We start from the raw sequence: 20,882 nt of genomic DNA on the forward strand, positions 1-20,882 counted from the left end.
TTTCTGAATGCTTTGCTCTTCCCATTTGGTTTGGGGACACATTCAGCTTGCTGAGACTTGCTCCTTTTGAATAGAGCTGGCTGCTGTCATGCCCCTGTGGGATGCAGTGTGGCTGAGCCTGCCTTGTGTTCCCTCCCCTTCTGGATGGCAGCTGGCCCCACACCACTGCCCCATGGAGCAGGGTGGGTCTTTGACCCCTCGGTGGCCTGGTGCTCTGTGCACTGAGGCAGCTCTGTTTGTAGGAATTTGCTTGCTTTGGTTCCTCAGTGGGAGGAAAAGCTGCTGCGTGAGGGAAGCAGCCTGGTGTGTGCCTGTCTGTTGGCTCTGGGGCGGAGGCCTGACCAGACAGGCTTCTTGTGAGTGTGTGCTAGGGACGGTGCCGCTGCTGGCTGGGCAGCGTGTCCTTTGTCAGCAGGCCAGGCTGGCACGCTGCAGTCTGCCTGCTGCAGCTCCTGTTGGGGTTGGTGTGTGGTGGCCCACTCTGAGCCTCCACGTGCGTGCTCATGGGCCAGGCCTTGCTCCTCTCAGCCTGCCCAGCAGTGTGCACAGCAGAGACTGGCCATGGGCCTGCCCTGTACCCCCCTTGCTGCAGCTGCATGGGCATCTGCACTGCTGGGGCACAGCCTGCTCCCCAAACAACACAGACTTAGTGGAGTGGCCTGTGTGGAGCACCTGCATGAGGTCCATAATGAGGACATGGAGGCTACCATTCTTTTCCCAGATGAAGTGGGATCTCCTGTCTGATCTCAGCCTTGGGAGAGTAACCCATGCGTATGTCTTGTCACCATACTGGGCTGCTGGTGTTGGCTTCAGCTGTGCAGCACTGTGCTGCAGCTGATGGCAAAGAGTGCAGCCTGGCTGGAGCTGTGTGGAGGGCTGGCTCCTGCCACATGTGCTGCTGGCTGTGGGCTGAGAGGAGCCCAGTGCCCTCCTGGGCTGCTGCCACGGGAGCTGGGAGGGAAGGAAGGAGATGTGTCATGCTGCAGTGCTTACGGGTTGTGTCTCTGTTGCAGTTCTCAGCATGCTGAGTAACCCTCTGGGGAATGTCTTGGGGAAGCCCCCGCTGGGTTTCCTGCCTCTGGACCCCATTGGCTCTGACCTGTCAGAAAAGTTTTCCACACCAACACTGAGGAACTCCCGCCTGGACTCCCGCTCCCTCTTGGACTCCCGCTCCAGCAGCCCCTCGGACTCAGACACCAGTGGCTTCAGCTCTGGCTCTGACCACCTCTCAGACTTGATTGTAAGTTTGGGTCTTGCACCCACTCTCTGATTCCTGGTGTCTTGTCACATTTCTGGGGAGCATGGGAGAGCTGGGGGGGCTGCAAGGCACAGCCCTGCCTGCCCAGGAGGGGAAAGGAGTACTGCAGGGAGCTGTCATGCCCACACAGACACAGTGAGCTTCTCTTGCAGCCCAGGGTTTGGAAGAAGGGCTGCTCATGCAGCCCTCCTGCGGCACAAACTAGCAATATCCTTATATATTTTTGGTTTGAATAATGTTTTGGCCTTTTGTCTTTGTGCTTGCAGCCCCAAGGGGTTGAAGTAGCTCCCAGAGGGGTCTGAGTGCTTGAGCTTGTGTGTGGCAGTGGGGTGTCTGTGCCCTGGTCCCAGCAGGGAGGTGGTTGATCAGCACAGATGCCTCCAGGCTCCAGCCTGGGCTTCTCAGGAGCTCCTGTCCCTGCCTTTCATTGCCCTTCCCATTTGCTGACTGCACTTCATCTCAGAGCTGCTGCTTCTAGAGCAAACTGGGTCTAGCCTGCTCCCATTCCCTACGGCACAGCTAAATTTGGAAGCCAGCGAGTGTCTGTGTTGCTGCCCCAGTCTGTGCTGCTGGGTCTGTGTTGCAGTGGGACAGCCTGGCTCCAGCCAGCTCTGGCTGCTGCTGCAGGGCTCCTCCTCAGGACCTGAGGCCACAGGCAGGGATGAGCTGCTCCTGGCTCTGCTGTGGTGCAGCTGTGGCCTTGACCCCCACAAGGGGTGGGCAGGAAGGACATGGTTGGCTTGATGTGGAGTGGGTTCTCCTGGAGGGTTAGGGTCTGGAGCAGGGTGCTGTGAGCAGCTGCAGCCCCCAGGCTCTGCCATGTCAGGCAGTGTGGGGCAGCAGAGCTTTGTGCTGGCCTTGTCCATAAGGTCGGGTCTCCCTTGGTATAGAGGGCACTGAGCTGCACAGCATCTCCCATCCCTGCTGGCTCATTAATCCATGCTTGTACTCTGTCCACCCTGGAGAGGCACATTCAGCCTGGAGCAGTTGGCTCTGCAGGCAGCTGAGCCCTGGGCTGGGAGCTGCTCTGCGGAGGGTAAGTACCTGCTGGCTGCCTGCAGAGCTGGTGGGTGCTGCCAGCACGTCCTGCAGGCAGGGCCTCCAGTGGAGCACGAGGCTGCTCCTGGGGTGCCTCAGTGCTCCCTGGGGCTGGCAGCTGTCCTAGAGGCTGAACAGGCAGGGAGTAGCTGGTGGCTTGGTGGGCTGCAAAGTGCCTCCCGCTCCAGATCCCTGCTGCTGCTAACATGGGTTGGGTGGGAAATGGCTTCAGAGTTAGGCCCTTCTCAGGGAAACTGTAGTCCCATCAGGCTGCTGGGACAGTGAGGGGGCTGCTTTCCTGCTGCTGCCACATCTCAGAGGGTGTCCGGTGAACAGGAGTCACCAAGAGCCTGTTCTCCTGCAGGTGAGGGCAGGGCCCAGTGTGGCACATGTCCTCTAGTATTATGTGCTATTACTCAAAGCTGGGTCTTAATGTGATCTTTCTCTTGCAGTCAAGCCTTCGGATCTCCCCCCCTCTGCCCTTTCTGCCCCTCAGTGGGGTGTCAAGAGACCCCCTAAAGATGGGAGTAGGGTCCCAGCTGGATCAAGATCAAGCTGCCCTGGCTGCAGTAACTTCCTCCCCAGCCAGTGCATCGAAAAGATGGCCTGGAGCATCGGCGTGGCCTTCCTGGGATCTTCTGGACTCTCCAGAAGACCCCTTCAGTATTGAAAGAGAAGCTAGGCTTCACAGGCAAGCAGCAGGTAAGTTGGATGGTGGGTCTCAGCAGGCTTCAGTGGCAGCTGCCTCCTGCTGCTGCAGCTCTGCTGAACCTATGGCTGTGGAATATGGGGATTTGCTTGGAGACCCGCAGCAGGGTGTGATGTAAATGGTCCTGTACTGAGTGTTGTTGGTGCTTGTCCAAGCTGTGAATGAAGCAACCTGCACCTGGAGTGGGCAGCTGCCTCCCCGAAACTACAAGAACCCTGTTTACTCCTGCAAAGTGTTCCTGGGAGGAGTCCCATGGGACATTACGGAAGGTGAGCAGCCCCTGGCCCCGTGCTGTGGGGTTTTGCCATCACGAGGGTGTGGGGTGGAGCCTTTTTCGGGATACTGACTCCTCTCCTGTCTGTAGCTGGACTGATCAACACCTTCCGTGTGTTTGGCTCCCTGAGTGTGGAGTGGCCTGGTAAGGATGGCAAACACCCACGCTGCCCTCCCAAAGGTAATATGCCTAAAGGTAATAGCGACACGGTAGGGTTACTTTTTTCCCATGCTATGTTACAGCACGGATCTGGGCTGGTACAGCTGCATGCTGGTGACTGGATGGTACAGAGCACCCTAGGGTAAATGTCCCACACTCACTTGGGTCAGCACCAGAGCACTGTCACCTTGAACCTGGTGTTCCCCGTGTCCCTAGCAGGGCTGGGCAGAGTGTGGGGTGGGGGGAGTCCTCTCTGGTGCTTCTGGAGCCCCACGAGGGTCTGGCTCGCCCTGGTTGCCCACATGCACCCTTGAATCAAAATATGTCTGCAGTGAGCTGGCAGCTCAGGGACTGGCGAGCTGAGCAGTCCCTGGGGTGTCCTCCTGCCCGAGGTAGCTGGGCTGATGTGTTGTGTAAGCAGTGATGAGTTACTCAGTGAGGAGTAACTAGTTTGTAGGCTTGGTGGTGCCCGGTGGCCTCATTCAGTCACTAGCACAGTGTGAGGTGCAGAGTGCTGGTGCTGAGGGAAGTGATTTTTAAAGCCCCAAACTTGTATTTCTGGGCTAAGACATTTTAAATATGAAGCAGTCTGTTTTCCTGCAGACCATGCTGTGGCCAGGCTGGTGGTGCCTGCTTGTCACATCTAGATGTGGCAGTGGGGATGGACAGTGGTCCACATGGCACTGGGTGTGGACAGCCTGCCCCGTTGTGCTGGCTTTGGGCTCTTTCCCAGCTTGGCTGAGCTCTGTGCATCTCAGGTGGGTCATGTGTGGAGGGTCTGCTAGGGGAGGGGCTGCAAATCGCCCTCCCCTAGAAGAGCTTGTGAATAGCGAGGACTATACAGTGCAGATACTGGCATCTGAGAGTGATTTTTGAGGGTGTCTGCAAACAGGGGTGATCTTTCTCCTCTGCTACAGTTCTAACAACTGGCTTTTTCCATTCACCTCTAAAGGATATGTCTACCTGGTGTTCGAGTCAGAGAAATCCGTGCGTGCTCTGCTCCAGGCATGCTCCCAGGACTTGCTAAGCCCTGATGGGCTCTCTGAATACTACTTCAAGATGTCCAGCCGCAGGATGCGCTGCAAAGAGGTGAGCAGACCTGTTAGAGTCGCCCTCCAGATGAGAGCAGGAGATGCTGATGAGATCCTTGGAGACAAGGGGATGGGCAGCATTGCTCTGCTCTAGGAAAGCAGGGCTAAAAAAGAGCGGCAGAAGTCAATTGGCTCTTGGCTCTCTTTAACTGATGTGTTCCTGTAGAGGGGCTGAATGTGGGCAAGGAGGGAAGTGTCAGGTCAGTGTTTGTGTCCTTCATAACAGCTTGTGTCTGGAACTGTGACATGGGGCTCCTGGATCTGTGGCAGACCCTGGCTTCATGAAGCCGAGCAGCTTCGTGCAGCTGGAAAGGAGCACAGAAACAGGGATTTTTCTGCTTCATGCTCCTTTCAGCACACCTTTGCTTACAGGGACAAACTTTGATCCCCTTAGCGCTTTGCTAGACCTCCCCTGCTTGCTGAACAAGTGGCTCTTGTGCTCACTACAGGCAGGTATTTTGGATCCACAGCTGAAGTTGCAGCCTCTCCCCAGTGTGACTGTGGCTGGCTGACCTGTGGAGGTGCTGGGGCTGAGCTCAGCCTCCTGGTGAAGGGGGAATGTAGCTATAGATGGGGTACAGCTGCATGAGCTTGTGGAGTTAAAGGGTTGAGATTCAGCTCTTACCTAGGCAGGCACAAACTCCTTGTGTTCCAGAAGCTCTCCTGGGTGTCAGGCTGTTGGCACTGCTTTCGTGCTTGGTGATCTAGTGCTCGTGGAAGTTTATCCTCTTCAGAGCCCTGTATCAGCTGCTTTGCAGATGGAAGCTCCTGTTGAAATTGGCCACGGATGGGTTGTTTCATGGGTTTCCCATGTGGGGAGGCATCTGACTGGGCTGTAAACAGAGTGTGCAGGCAGCAGGAGGAATCCACTTGTACATGGATTGTATCCTGGCTTCCAGCCCTGAGGGACCAGTGCTTTGGATTCCCATCTGCCTGGAAGTGGAGCAGTGTGGCTGTTGGGTTTTGTGGGCTCTTGGAGGTGTCTGGAGCAAAGCTGGAGCTCCAGAGCTCTGGACATAGACACTGAGCAGCAGTAGTGACACTTGCAGGTTGGGGTCAAGCCCAAGGGCCTGGGCTGGCTGCTCGCCTCAGCTGAGATGCGGTGGGGCAGCACAGTGTGTGGTTTGCAGGCCCTTGGCTGACCTGAGCTGTGGTGTGCGGTTGCAGGTGCAGGTGATCCCATGGGTGCTGGCAGACAGCAACTTTGTGCGCAGCCCATCGCAGCGGCTTGACCCCAGCAAGACGGTGTTCGTGGGGGCTCTGCACGGGATGCTCAATGCGGAGGCGCTGGCGGCTGTCATGTACGACCTGTTTGGAGGGGTGGTCTATGCTGGCATCGACACGGACAAGCACAAGTACCCCATCGGTAAGTAGGGATCCCACTGGGATCGGCTGTCACCTGTTGCATGCTCTGAGTAGGCTGCAGCAAGGCCCTTTGTCCCTCAATGGGGAAGATCTGCCCAGGGTGCCAGGCTCCACCTGTGCTCACTCTGGGAGCCCGCATCCAGCCAGCCTCTTCCACAGGCAATGCTTCTTGCCTCCCGGCCGTGGGGAGGTAAGACAAGACTCGGGGAGGGCCAGCAGAGGCAACACTCCTGGGAACTGGAAGCCCCCAGATCATTCCTGCACTGCCCCCGGGCAGTTCTCCAGCAGAAGTGAGGGTGGTGGGAAGAAGACAGGGTCTTCTCCCAAGTAATAAGTGATAAGAGGAAACGGCCTCAAACTGCACCAGGGGAGGTTTAGACTGGAGATTAGGAACAATTTCTTCCCAAGAGGGTGGTCAGGCATTGGAACAGGCTGCCCAGGGAAGTAGTGGAGGCACTGTCCCTGGAAGTGTTCACAAACTGTGTAGATGAGGCCCTCAATGACATGGTGAGTCTCTTGCATGTTGCCAGTCAGGAACAACGTTGGAGTTTGCAGAGCTGTTGTCTGCTTATCACTGTCCTTTCAGGCTTTTCAGGTCAAGGCTTGGGTTTAGGATGTGCCCTGGTGCTGCAGTGCATTACCACCAAAATGGCTCTAGGGAGACAGTCCCAGGGGGCTGGATATAGGAGACTTAACTAGATCCTTGGGATGATCATGGATGAAATCCTGGCGCCTTAACCTGCCCTGTGCTGGCACTGTGGGCTCCTAGAGCAGGACTTAATACAGAGCTTCATGCAGAGGCCAGGGTGCTTGCTCAAATGGGTGAGATACGCTTCTGATGGCAGTTGCTCAGACAGCTTTTGGGGGGTCCTGCTAAGGAGATGGACTTGGTCCTGTTGAAAGAAGGATCCCGTTGTACACAGCAGTGACCCTGAGCTAGCGCTGGGCCCTCCAGCCTTGTGGTGCTACAGGAGAGGAGTAGATGGTTCCTGGGTAAGGCTTTGCTCTGGTTTTAGCTGTCTGCTGGCAGGCTGGGCAGTGTGGTAACAGCCAGAGCTTCCTTTGCACTGAGAAACACATAGGTAAGCATGGGTATGTTTCCCTGGAGCTTAACAAAGCTTGGCTAGAAACGAGTGGTGCAGGAATGCTACTGGCTGGCAGGGAAGCTGCAAAGTGCCAGGCTAGGGATGAGTGGGTGGCTTAAAAGCTGCTGAGCTGTCTGGGCCCTGGCTTCCTTCAGGTGCAGGCGTGGAGCCTCCCCCTGCTGCTGCTGTGCTGCCCCCGAGCCTCCCACTGCTGCCTGGCCGCTGCTGTCTGCAAGCTCAGGTCACAGCAGCCCAGAGGTGTCCATGGAGAAGCTTTGCTCCTCTCAGCTCCCTGCTGTGCTACTGTGACTGCCTGGGGAAGGAGGCGGAGCTGTGAGGCTTTGGATGTGGTCTCCCTTGGAAGCTGCAGCTGACTGGGCACTGGGGAGTGTGGTGGTTCCAGCAGCAGCAGCTCCCCCCTGGCCTCCACAGGTGCCAGGTCAGTCTCATGGTTGGTCTGTCTTGCAGGGTCTGGCCGTGTCACCTTCAACAACCAGCGCAGTTACCTGAAGGCTGTGACCGCTGCGTTTGTAGAGATCAAAACCACAAAGTTTACTAAGAAGGTGAGTGGAGCTGATGGGGCAGCCACAGAGCTGTGTCTGTGGGGTGGGTTCTGGGGTTGGGAGCACTGTGACCCATGGAGGCAGCTGTCAAGAGTGCTGTGAGGCTTTGGGGAACCAGCAGAACCAGCACTGCCCTGTGCCCACTGCCTGATTCTCCTGCTGCAGGTTCAGATTGACCCGTACCTGGAGGACTCCATGTGTCAAGTCTGCAGTGCCCAGCCCGGCCCCTTCTTCTGCAGAGACCAGGTGAGGCTTTTCCTGCCCCGCTGCTGTGCTCTGGGGAAGGTTTGTTGAGGAGGAGGAGGTCCTATGGGGAGGTGCTGCTACTGTGATGAGCTGGAAGTGCCATCACCCTGCAGCTGGTCCTGGGGGGACTCTGGCTGACCTCTTCTTGCTGTGGGCAAAGGAACTTTGCCAGGGTCCAGTGGCTTCCCTTGGAGTCTGGGTGGGAGCTGGGTGGTGGAGCTGGCAGCAGTAGTGCCGTGAGCCACGCAGCAGCTGCCTGCAAGTGCGCAGATCCCCATCTTCAAACCCAGTTAAAAAGGGCCATGCTGGAATCTTGGTGGCCAGAATTCCCTCCCTCTGCTGCAAAGATGTGGGTTGCAAAACCAGGAAGGGCAGGAGGGTGATGCAGCTTTGCCAGTGGGACAGTGCCATTTCCCAGCCCTATGATGCTGCCCCTCTGCTCTGCCCCCAGATCTGCTTCAAGTACTTCTGCCGCTCCTGCTGGCACTGGCAGCACTCCATGGAGGTCCTGCGTCACCACCGCCCGCTGATGCGCAACCAGAAGAACAGAGACTCCAGCTAAAGGGGCTGCTGGGGCTCAGGGGCCGCCGCAGGCGCAGGAGAAAGTCCTTTGTTAACCAGCCGGGCGGAGAGCGCACGATGCTGGTGCCAGACCCAGGCTGGGAACGCGCTTCCTGAGGACTAATGGGGAGGGGGGGAGAAACAAATAATCTTACATTCATGTTTGCACTTGCTGGTCTTTTTGTTTCTGCACTAATGCACAGTGAATTTTGTTGGGGTTTGTTTGGGGGTGTTTTTGAGGGGGGGGGAGCACCCCTCAAGCGATTCTGCAGTTCCCAGACTTTGGTTCCTAGTTTGCTGATGAGAAGCAAAAAAAAGCAACCTAATTCCAAGGGCCACGTGTTGCGAAGGTGTTCCCGCCTTCTCCGAGGATTTTTATTTATTAAAGGCGCTTTTTTACATTCCTTGCAATACCGGTGGTGATGATGCAGGTCTCATTGGCTCCATTTCTTTGCAGTTGCCATACAGTGCCTTTCCATTCATTTAACCCCCACCTGAACGGCATAAACTGGATGTTCAGCTGGCGTTTTTTACTGTAACAACAAGGAGACTTTGCTCTTCATTTAAAACCAAATCATATTTCATATTTTACGCTCGAGGGTTTTTACCAGTTCCTTTTTACACTCTTAAAAACAGTTTTTAAGTCGTTTGAAACGAGAGATTTTTTTCTTTCCTGGCAGCTTTTAACATTATTGCAATTTGTGTCTGGGGGCTGCTGGCGGAAGGTTGTGAATCGAGGGGTTTGCAACAGGACGGGCTTGGTTTTTGTGTTCCTTTCTTTTTGGGGTTTGAAACTGGACCGGATAACGGATCTCTGAGCTGCTGTATATAGTTTTAAATAGTTTGTTGCACTTTTTTTAAGTTGCACTTACGGGGGGTTGATAGAGGTTTTTAATCACACCAAGTCACAGGACTTAAACCTTTTTCTTTTGTACTGAGCTACAAAGGGCTGCGTGTCGGAGCACGGATGGAGGTTCGCAGGAGCCCTTTCTCTTAGAGGGGACAAGTTCTTTTTCCTTTCCTTGACGAAATGTACGGAGTAAAACGGTGCAGTCGACTGAAATGCTGCTGCTGCTGCTGGGATTTGACCCTTTCATTATGATTTTTTTTTTTTTTTTCACTTTCCCCTCTATTGGAAGCTGTGTGCCAAAGAACCAGTGTCATAATTTCTCCCTCTTCCGTTGTGTTTTTGGTTTTGTTTTCTCTTTTCCTGCTGAGCTGATGTTGCATCGTTGCATATCCCAGCTGCTCTTTGTGGGGTTTTGTGAAGCTGTGTGTGAAGTCTCTACCTCATTGTAGTATACGCAGGCAAGACTGCACTCTCCTACAGACGCGTGGAGTAAGCTGTGGTGTAGTTTTTGGCACATAATAAACACGTTGCAGCAAAAAAAAATCCGCCTTTGTTGTCCTCCTTGGGTGTGCGGGGGGGTGGGATCCCCCCACAAGTCTTCTGTCCTTGCTGTGGGGTATGTATGGATGCTGTAGGTGACTGGGGGGAGAGCCTGGCTCAGGGCAGGCAGGGGTTTGGCTAGGGGTACCCATTTTCCCAGGGGGTACCTGCCCACACTCCCCATGGCTGTGTTCCGGGAGCCTTCCTTGTCCTTCCTCTTCGGGCTCTTCTCTTCCTTCTCCTTGTTCTTAGACTGCTCCCCGCTGCCCTCCTCTTCTTCCTCGTCCTCGCTGCCAGAGGTGGAGCTGCTGCTCTCCTCACTGACAGATTCAGGCTCTGCAGGGGGCACGGCTCAGCCCTGCTGCTGCATCCCCCCATGGCCCCACAGCTCCCTGCTGTGTCCCACTGCGTCCCCACATGAGCTGCTGCCGCCCTGCTGCACCCCTGCATCCCTTCACTGCATCACTGCATCCCTGAGCAATCCTTCCATGCCCTCTGCCCTGTGCCCACCATCATGGACTGTCCCTATTGCAGTGTGCTGTGCCCAATGCCCTGCCTTCCAAAGATCTACTTGGCAGAAGCAGCTGGGGCTCTCCCGAAGTTAATGAGGTTAATTAGGTTATCCTGTGACACCCCATATGCCTGTTTGATGGGGTTTGGGGGGTTGAGTGAGACTTGGGGTGCAGAGGGGCTGCTGCCAGGGGCGCCTTTGGTGCCATGTGCCCTTAGATGGGGGTTACTTTGGGCTCCTTCCTCCTGCTCCCCACCCCCCATCTGCAACTGCCCCAGGGTGCTGTTCCCTCATCTTCTGAGGCTGTGTGATGCTCGCAGGGGCCTAGCACCCCTCGGGGTGCCGTGAGTTTGTGGGTGCCCTGTGTCCTGCAGCGCAGTCCATGCACCACCAGCCGCGCCCCCGGAGCCCCTTCCCGCGTTCCCCCGGGGCCGGCGCTGGCTGCGGGCGCTGGGGCCCGGGGGAGCGCGCCGAGAGCCGAGCCCCGCCCCTCGCAGGCGCCCTCCGAGCCGCAGAGGGGCGCTGTGAGCTGCCGGCGGCCCCGCGCGCCTCCCGGCAGCCTTTGCTCTCTTTCCGCGGCCGCCGCCGACATGGTGAGTCCGGGCCGGGGCCGGGGCCGCTGCCATCCGCCGCCATCCGCCGCCGGGGCCGCTCCTCCCGCGGGGCTGCGGGCTGCGGCGGGGGTCGGAGAGCGGGGGTGGGCCCTGGGAGGGAGCGCAGGGCCGGGGCGTTGCTGAGGGGCCGCGGGGAGCCGGGCCCGGGCGGCCGCGGGGGTCCGGCGGCGCCTGAGCGGTGTTTGCTTGGCCCCCTCCCGCCCAGGGACGCGTCCGGACGAAGACGGTGAAGAAGGCGGCGCGGGTGATCATCGAGAAGTACTACACGCGGCTGGGGAACGACTTCCACACCAACAAGCGCGTGTGCGAGGAGATCGCCATCATCCCCAGCAAGAAGCTGCGCAACAAGATCGCGGGGTGAGGCGCGGGCGCGCGCGGGGACCCGGCACCTGCATCGAAAGTGACCGCGGCCTCGCCGTGGCCCGGTCATCGATAGTGCAGGGAGAGCAACGGCGGCGGCTCCCCCGTGTCTGCGGGGCCGCGTCCCCGCGGACCCTGTTGCTGCCGGACACTGCCCCGCCCCTCGCTCCCCTCTCCTGGGGGGGCGCGTCGCGGGGGCGCACAGCTCAGCCCTCCCCGGGTTTTTGGGAGCATGAGTGCGGGGACGCGCTGGATGATCCCGTGTGTGTCCCGCAGGTATGTCACCCACCTGATGAAGCGCATCCAAAGGGGACCCGTGCGAGGCATCTCCATCAAACTGCAGGAGGAGGAGAGGGAGAGGAGGGACAACTACGTCCCCGAGGTGAGGCCCCGGCTGCGGTGTCTCGTCACCCCACCCTGAGGGTTCTCCATCAGCGGCCCCAGGTTGCTCTAAAACAAAACTCCAGCCGGGATGGGCTGAGGAGGGTTGGAGTCAGGAACGGCCGAGGTGGGTCTTGGCCTCGTATCAGGGTGCTCCCTCCAGAACTGCTGCCCGGGCTGGGGAGGGCAGTGACTTTCCTGTGTTGTGACTCTGCCGCCGGTCAGTAGGTGATGTCAGTCCTCATTTTACTAACTTAACATAAGTACAAAAAATAAGTTGAGGGGATGTGAGAGGATGTTTCAGAGTGGCTGAAACCTGCTACAGCAAGTGTGGTTGCAGAGAGGGGATTGGTGAAACCCCCGTGTCTGAAACCTGCACTCGCAAGGGGTCAAGGTCTGCCCGTGAGCCCATTGTTGATGGTTCAGGGAGAGGAGCTCCAAAATGGGTTCAGTCCCATGGCACTCAAGCCCTTCAGCTGCGGCACAGAGCCCCTCTTCCAGCTCTCCCTGATCAGCTTCTCATGGAGCTGCTGGTTTCTGTGCTGCCCCAAACACTCAGTCCTGTCACCTCAGCTCTCCCAAACTGCTGGTGCTGGGGTTTACTTACATGGAAGGTTGTTTCAGTGAGGGCCTGGGAGGAAGAGGGATGATGGTGGGATGTCATGGGAGTGTGACAGTGTGGTGCTGCCTCCCCCTTGGAGATCTGCCCCAAGAGCACCCTCCCTGCTTTGCTGCCATGGTTCATGGCCCGGGGAGAGGCAACACCTCTCCTCAAGAGACCGGGGCCTAGTTGACTCCCAGTGGCTACAAACAGTGCATGAAACACTGGCAGCACCTGCACATCCTCTCCCACATGCTCCAGCACCCAAGGTTTTAGGTGTCAGCACAGTGCTGAGCTGCCCGGCTGCTGTTGGGGGCCTGCAGGACCAGCTGAGGGCAGTGTTTTACACAGAGACCTTCCTGCTAAGTTTGGGAGGCAGGACAGAGTGGTGCTGTGGGAGAGGTCACCCGTGGAGGGGCCTCAGGCAGGGTCCGTGCTGTAGCTGGTGATGCAGCAGCAGCTGAACCTGTGTTATTTGTGGTTTCCTAAACACTGGTGTGATGTAGCCTTTTGGGGAAGGAAGCACGTGGAGATCAAGGTTTTGGGGGTGAGAGGGTTGCAGGAGGTTGCTCTGGGATTAAAGAGCAGGAGACCTCAGGTCCTTGGGGTGGGACAGCCCTGGTGGTCACTCGGTGTAGCTGTTTGGCACTGCAGGGGTCCGGCTCCGGCCTCACTTGTGTCACAGGATGAGTGCAAGTGTCAGTGGTGACCACCGGGACCGGTGCAGTTGTGGACCTGACCCTGGCTCTCGGCAGCACTGGTGTGGAGCCGCTGGGCCTTGGCCAAAGAAGAGCTATAAAAGAGGCTCTTCCCCCTGCGCGGGGCGCTCTGCTGCCAGGTGGCCCCTTGGTGTTTTGCTGTGAGAGCTGGTCTCCACTGGGGTCCTGGCTGCTTCTGTTGCTGGAGCCCTTCTCCACGACAGGCAGCGAGATTTTTGTTGTGGTGGAACAAGGACCAGGGTGGGCGTGTGGGGACACCCCGGTGGCAACAGGGACATGGCTGTGGGGCCTCATCAAACTGCATCTGTCTCTTCTCTGTCCCCAGGTCTCTGCCCTCGACCAGGAGATCATCGAAGTGGACCCAGACACCAAGGAAATGCTAAAGCTCCTGGTGAGTGGTTCCCCTGCCCTGGGACGTGCAGGCGGGAGGGGAGTGGGATGGTGGCTTTTCCAGGCCCCCCACCAGTAGGGTGGGTGTGCTCCTTCCCTCCCCTGCTCCGCAGCACCCCGGGGTGCTGACCCGAGGGCCTCCTCCTCAACCCTTGCTGGGTGAAGGTGAACATGGGTGAAAAGACCAGCTTCCCGTCACCCATGAGCTGATCTCCAGGGCAGGGTGGTCATCTCCCCTTCTTCCTGGAGACAGGAATCCACCCTTTGTGCTACCACAGCACATTCACACTTTCTGCTCTTCCCGGGGGGATTGGATGTGGATGGCGACAGGGCAGTGTCACTGATCCCAATCCCTGTTTTCCAGGACTTTGGCAGCCTGTCCAACCTGCAGGTGACGCAGCCCACAGTGGGGATGAACTTCAAAACGCCCCGAGGAGCGCTCTGAGTCGGTCGCTGTGTGTCACTTTTCCAATAAATATGGGAAAACCACCCTGCCTGGTCTCTGGAAGCCTGCATTCCCTGGGATGCGGAGGGAGGGCTGGTTCCTTGGGATGCCGTGTCTCAAGTACGGGTGTCTGGATGAGGAGGACTCAACACCTTTGTGTTTGCCAGCATCTTTTTGAGTTCTTTCCTGGCTGAGGTGCACAGTTGTTCTTTTACAGGCTCTCCTGCTCTTGGAAGAGGACGACCGTGGTGGCTCCTCAGAGCTTCCCAGAGCTCCTCACCCTCAGCGCCCCAGGGTTTGCCTGTGCCTCTTCGGAGCGGACACTCTGTCGTGCTGTGCCAGAATTGCTTTTCATAACTGTGCCAGTCGCTTTTAATTGCTTAAATGAGAGGAAGAAGTCTCGTTGCTGGTTCTCTGTGTGAGGGGCATGAACTGGGCTGAGCAGAGCACTGTGGCCATGGCAGCAGCTCCCTTGTGGGCCCTGCGGAGGCTTGTGGTGGTCTTCCCACAGCAAGATGCTCCATCCAACAATTCCCTAGGGTGCGAGAGGCATGGAGGAGTTTGGGGGTTCACCCCCCCGAAATTCCCACTGCGCAGAGGCTCTGCTTGGACGTGGAAGAGACCTGCAGGTCTCTAGCACCAGGACTGTGGGCAGGGTGGGTGCAGCTGGGCCATGGGGCAGCAGGGGAAGCTACTGTTGCAGTGAAGGTGTGTTTGCAGCCACATCTTAACAACCCCCCACCCCACCCCCCCGGTACAAATAAAAAGACAAAGGGTTTGTGTTTGGGGGAGAAATGTCTGTATTTAAGTTTACTGTGAAATTTGTCTTAAACAGTTATTTAAAGAACAACCTGTTGCCAGTAAATGAAGCTAGGTATTGCCATACACCCTGAGCGTGCCGGCCTGCAGGGAGGATAAGCCAAGCAGGATGATTGATAAATCCTCCTGCATGATGTGGAGCTTTAACTCAGAATTCGCAGCTGGACAGCTCAGAACCACCAATCTCTGCTACTGAACTGAAACATGGGGAGAACAGACTGATGGTGAAATAACCATTAATCCACAGGAGGGAGCGAGCTAGGAGGCATCCATGCAGCTTAACCATGGGAATGACATTCCAAACACAAGCAGTAACTCTCTTGCAGCTCTTACTGGAGTTCTTGACTTGAACAGCTGCCCGTGACTTACAATTTCTTCTTCATTCGGGTCTTCGCGTCAGTGAAAATGCTGATTTTTTGTTTAATCCAATACGCTGCGTAGCCCGAGGTGCCGGGAATGAAATCGTGGAGCTCCCCGATGTACTTCCTCATGTCCCGAGCGGAGGCGTAGCCTGCGAAGGGAACTGCTTAGAGAAGGTACTGCTGGAGAGGAAGTACCGGGAGAGACACCCCCTTCGCCGAGGAAACCAGGACACAAACGGGAAGGGAGCGGAGCCACCCGCACCCTCAGCAGTTCCGCTGCTGTCAGTACCAGGCGCATGGGGGTCCCTGCTTCATCTGCAACTGTTTTCAGGGATATTCCCAGTTTCCAGGGATATTTCTAGTGTAAGGTTTCTCTGCCCATGGCAGGGGGTTGGAACTAGATGAGCTTAAGGTCCTTTCCAACCCAAGCCTTTCTATGATTCTACGATACTTTCCCCACCAACACGGAACGTTACCTGTCACCATGTTATTCGTCGGGTACTCGTGCAAGGCACGGTATGGACATTTCCCCTCAGGTGCTGTGGAGTCTGTTTCTTCTTCACTGCTGTATCAAGGGGGGAAAAAATTCTGGTGTATTCTTCGGGGTTCTCTTGAGATTTGGGGGAGAGGGCCCCAAATCCCGTCACTGAGGGCAGGATAATACCTTTGGGTCAGGTCTAGCATGTGGTCATCCTCTTCCTCCTCCCTGCCTGTTCCTGCCGCCTCGGGTCTGTCCGTCAGATTCCTGTCGGGCTGCGAGTATCAACGCAGGATGGAGTTAAAACTCTGCTGGGACCCAGCAGAGCAGCAGCCCCACGGGCCCAGCGTGGTGGGTTTAGGACTCGTGATCTCAAGCATAATGTAGAATAGTTTTAAAGCTAAACACATTTTTGCTTCAAAAGGACTGAGGAGCTGCTTTGAGAAGAGAGCGGCAGCACCTCAGAGCTACACAGGGAAGGGAAATGCCGCACGAAGGGCTGAGCTCAGACCTCTGTGATCAGCATTCCCAGAAGGATGTGTTGGGAGGTGGGACAGGATGTCCCTCTTGCACATCCCACACTCGATCTTGGAGCTGTTCCCCGGGATGTCACGCTGGGACGGACACACGTGGTGCAGCAAGCACAGGATTTGATCCTGTGTTTGGGCTGAGGGGCTGGGGTGAAAACCAGGCTCCCTGAAGCTCATGCACCCACTGGTTTGTTTAAGCTACACCTGCAGTAGCAATTTCTCATCTTACCTGTTCTGCCAGTGAATCGTCCGTCTGCTCCCAAATAAAACAACCGATTTGCCTTCTGATTTCTGCCGTGAACGAAAAGATAAATGACTGTGAGAGCATCAATGAGACAGGGGGGTGGCCACTGCCTGTGCAAACCCCAGCGCCTCGCAGGAACTGGCACAGGCACTGGCAAAGGCACTCGGGAGCCCGGGCAGGAGCTCTCTGCACAGCGCCTGCGCACAGCCACCACAGCAGTGGTGCAACATGACAGCTCCATGTCTGCGTGGAGACCAGTGACGAGTGGTGTCCCTCAGGGAGCTGTACTGCGACTAGTGTTATTTAACATCTTTGTCGGTGACATAGACAGTGGGATCGAGCACCCCCAGCACGTTTGCTGATGGCACCAACCTGTGTGATGTAGTCGACACGCTGGAAGAAAGGGACTGAACTTGGACAGGCTGGAGAGGTGGGACCATGTGAACCTCATGGAGTTCAACAAGGCCAAGTGCAAGGTCCTGCCCCTGGGTCGGGGCAATCCCCAGCACAAACACAGGCTGGGGGAGACTGAATGGAGGCAGCCCTGAGGAGAAGGACTTGGGGTGTTGGGTGATGAGAAGCTCCCCATGACCCAGCTTCAGTGTGTGCTTGAGCCCAGAACCCCCCCGTGTGCTGGGCTGCACCCCCAGAGCGTGAGCAGCAGCTCAGGGAGGGGATCCTGCCCCTCTGCTGCGCTCTGGGGAGACCCCCCCTGCAGTACTGATCCAGCTCTGGGACAACAGCACAAGAGGGACGTGGAGCTGCTGGAGCGAGGCCAGAGGAGGCCCCGGAGCTGCTGCGAGGGCTGGAGCAGCTCTGCTCTGGAGCCAGGCTGAGAGAGCTGGGCTGGGGCAGCCTGGAGAAGAGAAGGCTCCTGAAGGGGACACCTTAGAGCAGCTCCAGTGCCTAAAGGGGCTCCAGGAAACCTGGAGAGGGGCTTTGGACAAGGGATGGAGGGACAGGACAAGGGGAATGGCTTTAACCTGCCAGAGGGGAGATTAAGATGAGCTCTTAGGCAGAAGCTCTTCCCTGTGAGGGTGCTGAGGCACTGGCACAGGGTGCCCAGAGAAGCTGTGGCTGCCCCATCCCTGGCAGTGTTCAAGGCCAGGTTGGACACAGGGGCTTGGAGCAATCTGCTCTAGTGGAAGGTGTCCCTGCCCGCGGCAGGGGGTTGGAACTGGATGAGCTTTAAGGTCCCTTCAACACCAACCAGTCTGGGATTCTACGATTAATAGATGGAGCGTCCTCTGCATCCAGGGAGGAAGATTCACTCCCAGCAGAAGGAAATTCCCTCCACCTAGAGCAGAAGTAACTGGAGTTTCTGTTTTACACCACCAAAAGGTTGTGCTCATGGGGGAACCCCCAGGGGAGCAAAACCCTGATGGTTCCCCCCCAACCTTCTTGCAGGCAGGTGGGTGGCAGGACAAAGTGGCCCAGAGCCACCGACGTTTTCTCTCCAGCGCTGGTGTTGGCCCATGCAGAGAGGTAAGAGGAGTGGAAGACTGTGGCTCTGCCCTCCAAGTAATCGAGGCTCTCGTGTATTCTGGAAGAGAAAAGGACAGCTGGTTTCCAAAGGGAAACCTGGGACAAAAACCAAAAACACGCATAAACCCCCCAAAAGTTTTAGTGGAATATTGTCATTAAAACTGACAACAGGACCTCACTTTCTGTAGTTTTCTAGCTCTAAGGCAATATGGTCCTGACTGCCGACACCTCCTGAGAGCAGCCTCGAGGAAGGACACTGTGGAGCAGGTAAAACCATCTTTTATATGGGACTCAGTGGCACTGCTCTGCACTTGAGATGAGGCTGGTTCTTCAGGGAGGGGGAAAACGTGATTTTTCTTTATTCATTCTTGACCCTGCTGCAGTCCCTGAAGAGCAGCAGCCGGTGGCTGTGTGGAAAGGTGAGGGTGGAGGATGCTCAAGCATCCACTGTCCTTAGAGCTGAATTAAAGCTGTTTGCTGGTTTTAAGGTTGTGGATAATGATACATTTTGTTTCCAAGAAATAATCACAATTAATACATTGAATATATATATTATATATATAAAATTATATGTAAATCCTCCTGGGGGAACAACCCAGTCCAGCAAGATGCTGTGCCAGAAGAAATGTCTTTGCTCCAGGTTTGTTGGGATTCCCCTTCTGCAGCTGGAGTGGTTGGCTGGGGATTACAAAAATCTAAACCAGGTTTAAGCAATTTAAAGCAGTTAAAGGAAGCTGCTTAGTCCAGCCTAGCAAAGCCTGCTGCAGAGCACTGCAAGAAAACATTGCAGTTCCCTTCCACATAAATATATTTACATGATATTGGATATATATAAAGATTCATCAGGGACTGTAGTGATAGGACAAGGGGGAATGGGTTTAAACTGAAACAGGGGAAGTTCAGGTTAGATCTTAGGCAGAAGCTCTTCCCTGTGAGGGTGCTGAGGCGCTGGCACAGGCTGCCCAGAGAAGCTGTGGCTGCCCCATCCCTGGCAGTGTTCAAGGCCAGGTTGGACACAGGGGCTTGGAGCAACCTGCTCTAGTGGAAGGTGTCCCTGCCCGTGGCAGGGGGCTGGAACTGGATGAGCTTTAAGGTCCCTTCAACCCAAACCATCCTGTGATTCTATGATCCTATGATTCACCAGCTGGAGGAAGACCCTGAACAGCCTTTCATTGTATTTATACAAATGTTCTTGAGCTCTCTGATTCTTTTATATTAAGCAAGCAGAAGGAAAACAGCAGTTCAGCCATTTTCCAGTCAGTTCTACCTTCACACTTTGCTTTCAGAGTTAACTTGCACTGGCTTTTCAGCACCAGGTTCCTTCCTCGAGGACAGTGTTGCCTCTATTTTAGATGCTGAGTTCTCCAGTAGGTTAACTCACAGGTAGTGACAAAACCAGCACCGTCAGTTTAATTTACATCGGCATTTTTAAGCCAGCCTAACGCGTGGATGGGTTTTGCTGTTGTTTTTGGGTTTGTGTAGCTCCAGTTTAGCGTGGGGGTGAGTTTTCAGACCCTGTTAAGCACCAAACCCCCGTCTGATCCGTACCAGGTGCTTTAAAAACACCACCCTGACTTTTAAAGGATCATAGAATCACAGAATCAACGAGGTTGGAAAAGATCTTTAAGATCATCAAGTCCAACCGTTCCCCAGCACTGCCAAGGCCACCCCTAAACCAAGGATGTCGACATCCATTAAAGACATTGAAACCGGTGTATCCACCTCCATCCGCCTTACACACCGCACAGACATCGCGCGGAGAGCGTCAGTGTGTGGAACGGGGCCGCAGGCATCTCCTGAGCAAGATGGGTGCTGCTGGCACGGGGGTGGCACCGGGGGACACAGCTCACCTGCGGGTGTCCGGGTGTGCGGCGTCACTGCTGAACAGGTACTCGGCGTCCTGCCAGCGGGCACGCGCCCCACCACCGGCCGCTGCAGGGAAGAGCACAGGAGCAGGGAGCTGGACACCCAACAGGTCCCACCTCGGGGTACAGTGATGGGGGCCGCAGAGCTGGGCCCTGCAGTGGGAGCTGTGCTGTGTGTGCGCCACCCCCCATGACTGTGGGTCTCCCACTGCCCCACTGAGGACTCTTCTGGGCTCTTCCTCAGTGTAGGGCACCGCGGTCTGCCCTGGCACTGGGGGGACCTGCCAAACACATGCTGTGCCCCGCTGCGGGGCTCAGTCCTGCTCTGCTCCACTGAGGGGTGACGGGGCTGGCCCCCATTGCTCTGCCCCACCGTCCCCCGGGCCCTCACCCCACAGCTCCCGCGGGCCGCGGCTGACGCTCTGCGAGAACCAGGCGCGGCGGCCGCGGAACATGGCAGCGGCGGGAGGAGCCCTGAGGGGCGGTGGCGCGAACCCGCGGGGCGGACCCTGAGGGACGCGCTGCCCCCCCCGTGCCGGGCAGCGGGAAGTGAAGCCCCGCGGGTTCCAACCCTTCTCGCGAGCACACCCTGCGCCACCGGCGGAGTCTGTTCCAGCGCTGCCACGGGCAGGGACACCTTCCACTAGAGCAGGTTGCTCCAAGCCCCTGTGTCCAACCTGGCCTTGAACACTGCCAGGGATGGGGCAGCCACAGCTTTTCTGGGCACCCTGTGCCAGCACCTCAGCACCCTCACAGGGAAGAGCTTCTGCCTCAGAGCTCATCTCTTTCACTTGGTTCCACTTGGAGGACATCTGTGTTCAGTCATGTGTCTTGAATGACTTTCCCCTCCTCTTGCACCCACTCCTTCAGGTTTTGTCCCTACCACACAGGAACTGGTGAAGCTTTAAAAACTAGAGATGTGACATTGAAGAAATTGGTCTTCCAAAAAGTTCTCCTTAGTCATTCTCATCGAAGTTGTTCTCTTTGTATTTGGTTTACTCAGGAAATAGGTTTCTTGCAGTAAAATTGTTTCTATTTCATAAAGCACAAACGAGGCTTGTTTTGTGCTTCAAACCTGATCCCTCAGCAGCTCCATCCCCAGGGAACTCTCACTAAAAGCCAGCAGCAGCAGTGCAGCTATGCCCCAGGTACCTTTGGACCCCAAGGGTGCCTGATAAAACGGAGAAGGTTTTAGATATGGTCCTGAAATGCAAATGTCAATGAAAGCAAGCCAGCCTCTGGCTTGGCATACGCTGTTCTCCTGCAGAGGGGAGATTTTTGATTAAACCACCAAAATATTTCCAAAGCAAGACCAGAAAAACCCCACAGATGCAATCAG

The 20,882-nt window shown here is 56.4% G+C and overlaps 3 protein-coding genes and 1 non-coding gene across 8 annotated transcripts in view; 3 read left to right on the plus strand and 1 right to left on the minus strand.

Annotated features, from left to right (window-relative positions):
- Positions 1–9,738, plus strand: part of CPEB1 (cytoplasmic polyadenylation element binding protein 1) — a 39,307-nt gene extending 29,569 nt beyond the window's left edge. For both annotated transcript variants that reach the window (XM_030496934.1, XM_030496935.1), the window contains 9 exons: positions 1,014–1,240; positions 2,749–2,998; positions 3,161–3,274; positions 3,370–3,459; positions 4,391–4,527; positions 5,697–5,895; positions 7,448–7,542; positions 7,708–7,788; positions 8,240–9,738. In XM_030496934.1, the coding sequence (XP_030352794.1) occupies positions 1,014–1,240; positions 2,749–2,998; positions 3,161–3,274; positions 3,370–3,459; positions 4,391–4,527; positions 5,697–5,895; positions 7,448–7,542; positions 7,708–7,788; positions 8,240–8,350 (1,304 nt within the window). In that variant the 3' untranslated portion in view covers positions 8,351–9,738. The remainder of the gene's footprint in view (positions 1–1,013; positions 1,241–2,748; positions 2,999–3,160; positions 3,275–3,369; positions 3,460–4,390; positions 4,528–5,696; positions 5,896–7,447; positions 7,543–7,707; positions 7,789–8,239) is intronic.
- A 1,001-nt stretch (positions 9,739–10,739) lies between these two features.
- RPS17 (ribosomal protein S17) lies at positions 10,740–13,809 on the plus strand. Its single transcript, XM_030496941.1, has 5 exons — positions 10,740–10,843; positions 11,070–11,221; positions 11,501–11,606; positions 13,251–13,316; positions 13,680–13,809. Exons 1-5 carry the CDS (start codon positions 10,841–10,843, stop codon positions 13,758–13,760), a joined length of 408 nt encoding a protein of 135 aa, XP_030352801.1. The 5' UTR covers positions 10,740–10,840; the 3' UTR covers positions 13,761–13,809.
- Positions 11,252–11,375, plus strand: LOC115613382. Its single transcript, XR_003993383.1, has one exon. It is a non-coding gene; the product is annotated as a small nucleolar RNA SNORA71 (small nucleolar RNA).
- Positions 13,810–14,536: 727 nt separating the features above from the next.
- On the minus strand, positions 14,537–20,054 carry TERB2 (telomere repeat binding bouquet formation protein 2). Of its 4 annotated transcripts, none has more exons than XM_030496940.1 (7): positions 19,935–20,054; positions 19,529–19,610; positions 17,591–17,736; positions 16,179–16,240; positions 15,606–15,694; positions 15,418–15,503; positions 14,537–15,090 (listed from the first exon to the last, which is right to left on the minus strand). In XM_030496940.1, the coding sequence occupies exons 1-7, from the start codon at positions 19,996–19,998 to the stop codon at positions 14,945–14,947; spliced, it is 675 nt and encodes a 224-aa protein (XP_030352800.1). In that variant the 5' UTR covers positions 19,999–20,054; the 3' UTR covers positions 14,537–14,944. The 4 variants fall into 4 exon arrangements, with proteins under 4 accessions (XP_030352800.1, XP_030352798.1, XP_030352799.1 ...); XM_030496938.1 differs by having other exon boundaries at positions 15,418–15,506; positions 19,935–20,052; XM_030496939.1 differs by having other exon boundaries at positions 14,997–15,503.
- Between the last annotated feature and the right edge of the window lie 828 nt (positions 20,055–20,882).

Source organism: Strigops habroptila, chromosome 9, assembly GCF_004027225.2.
Source record: "Strigops habroptila isolate Jane chromosome 9, bStrHab1.2.pri, whole genome shotgun sequence".
NCBI lineage: Eukaryota > Metazoa > Chordata > Aves > Psittaciformes > Psittacidae > Strigops > Strigops habroptila.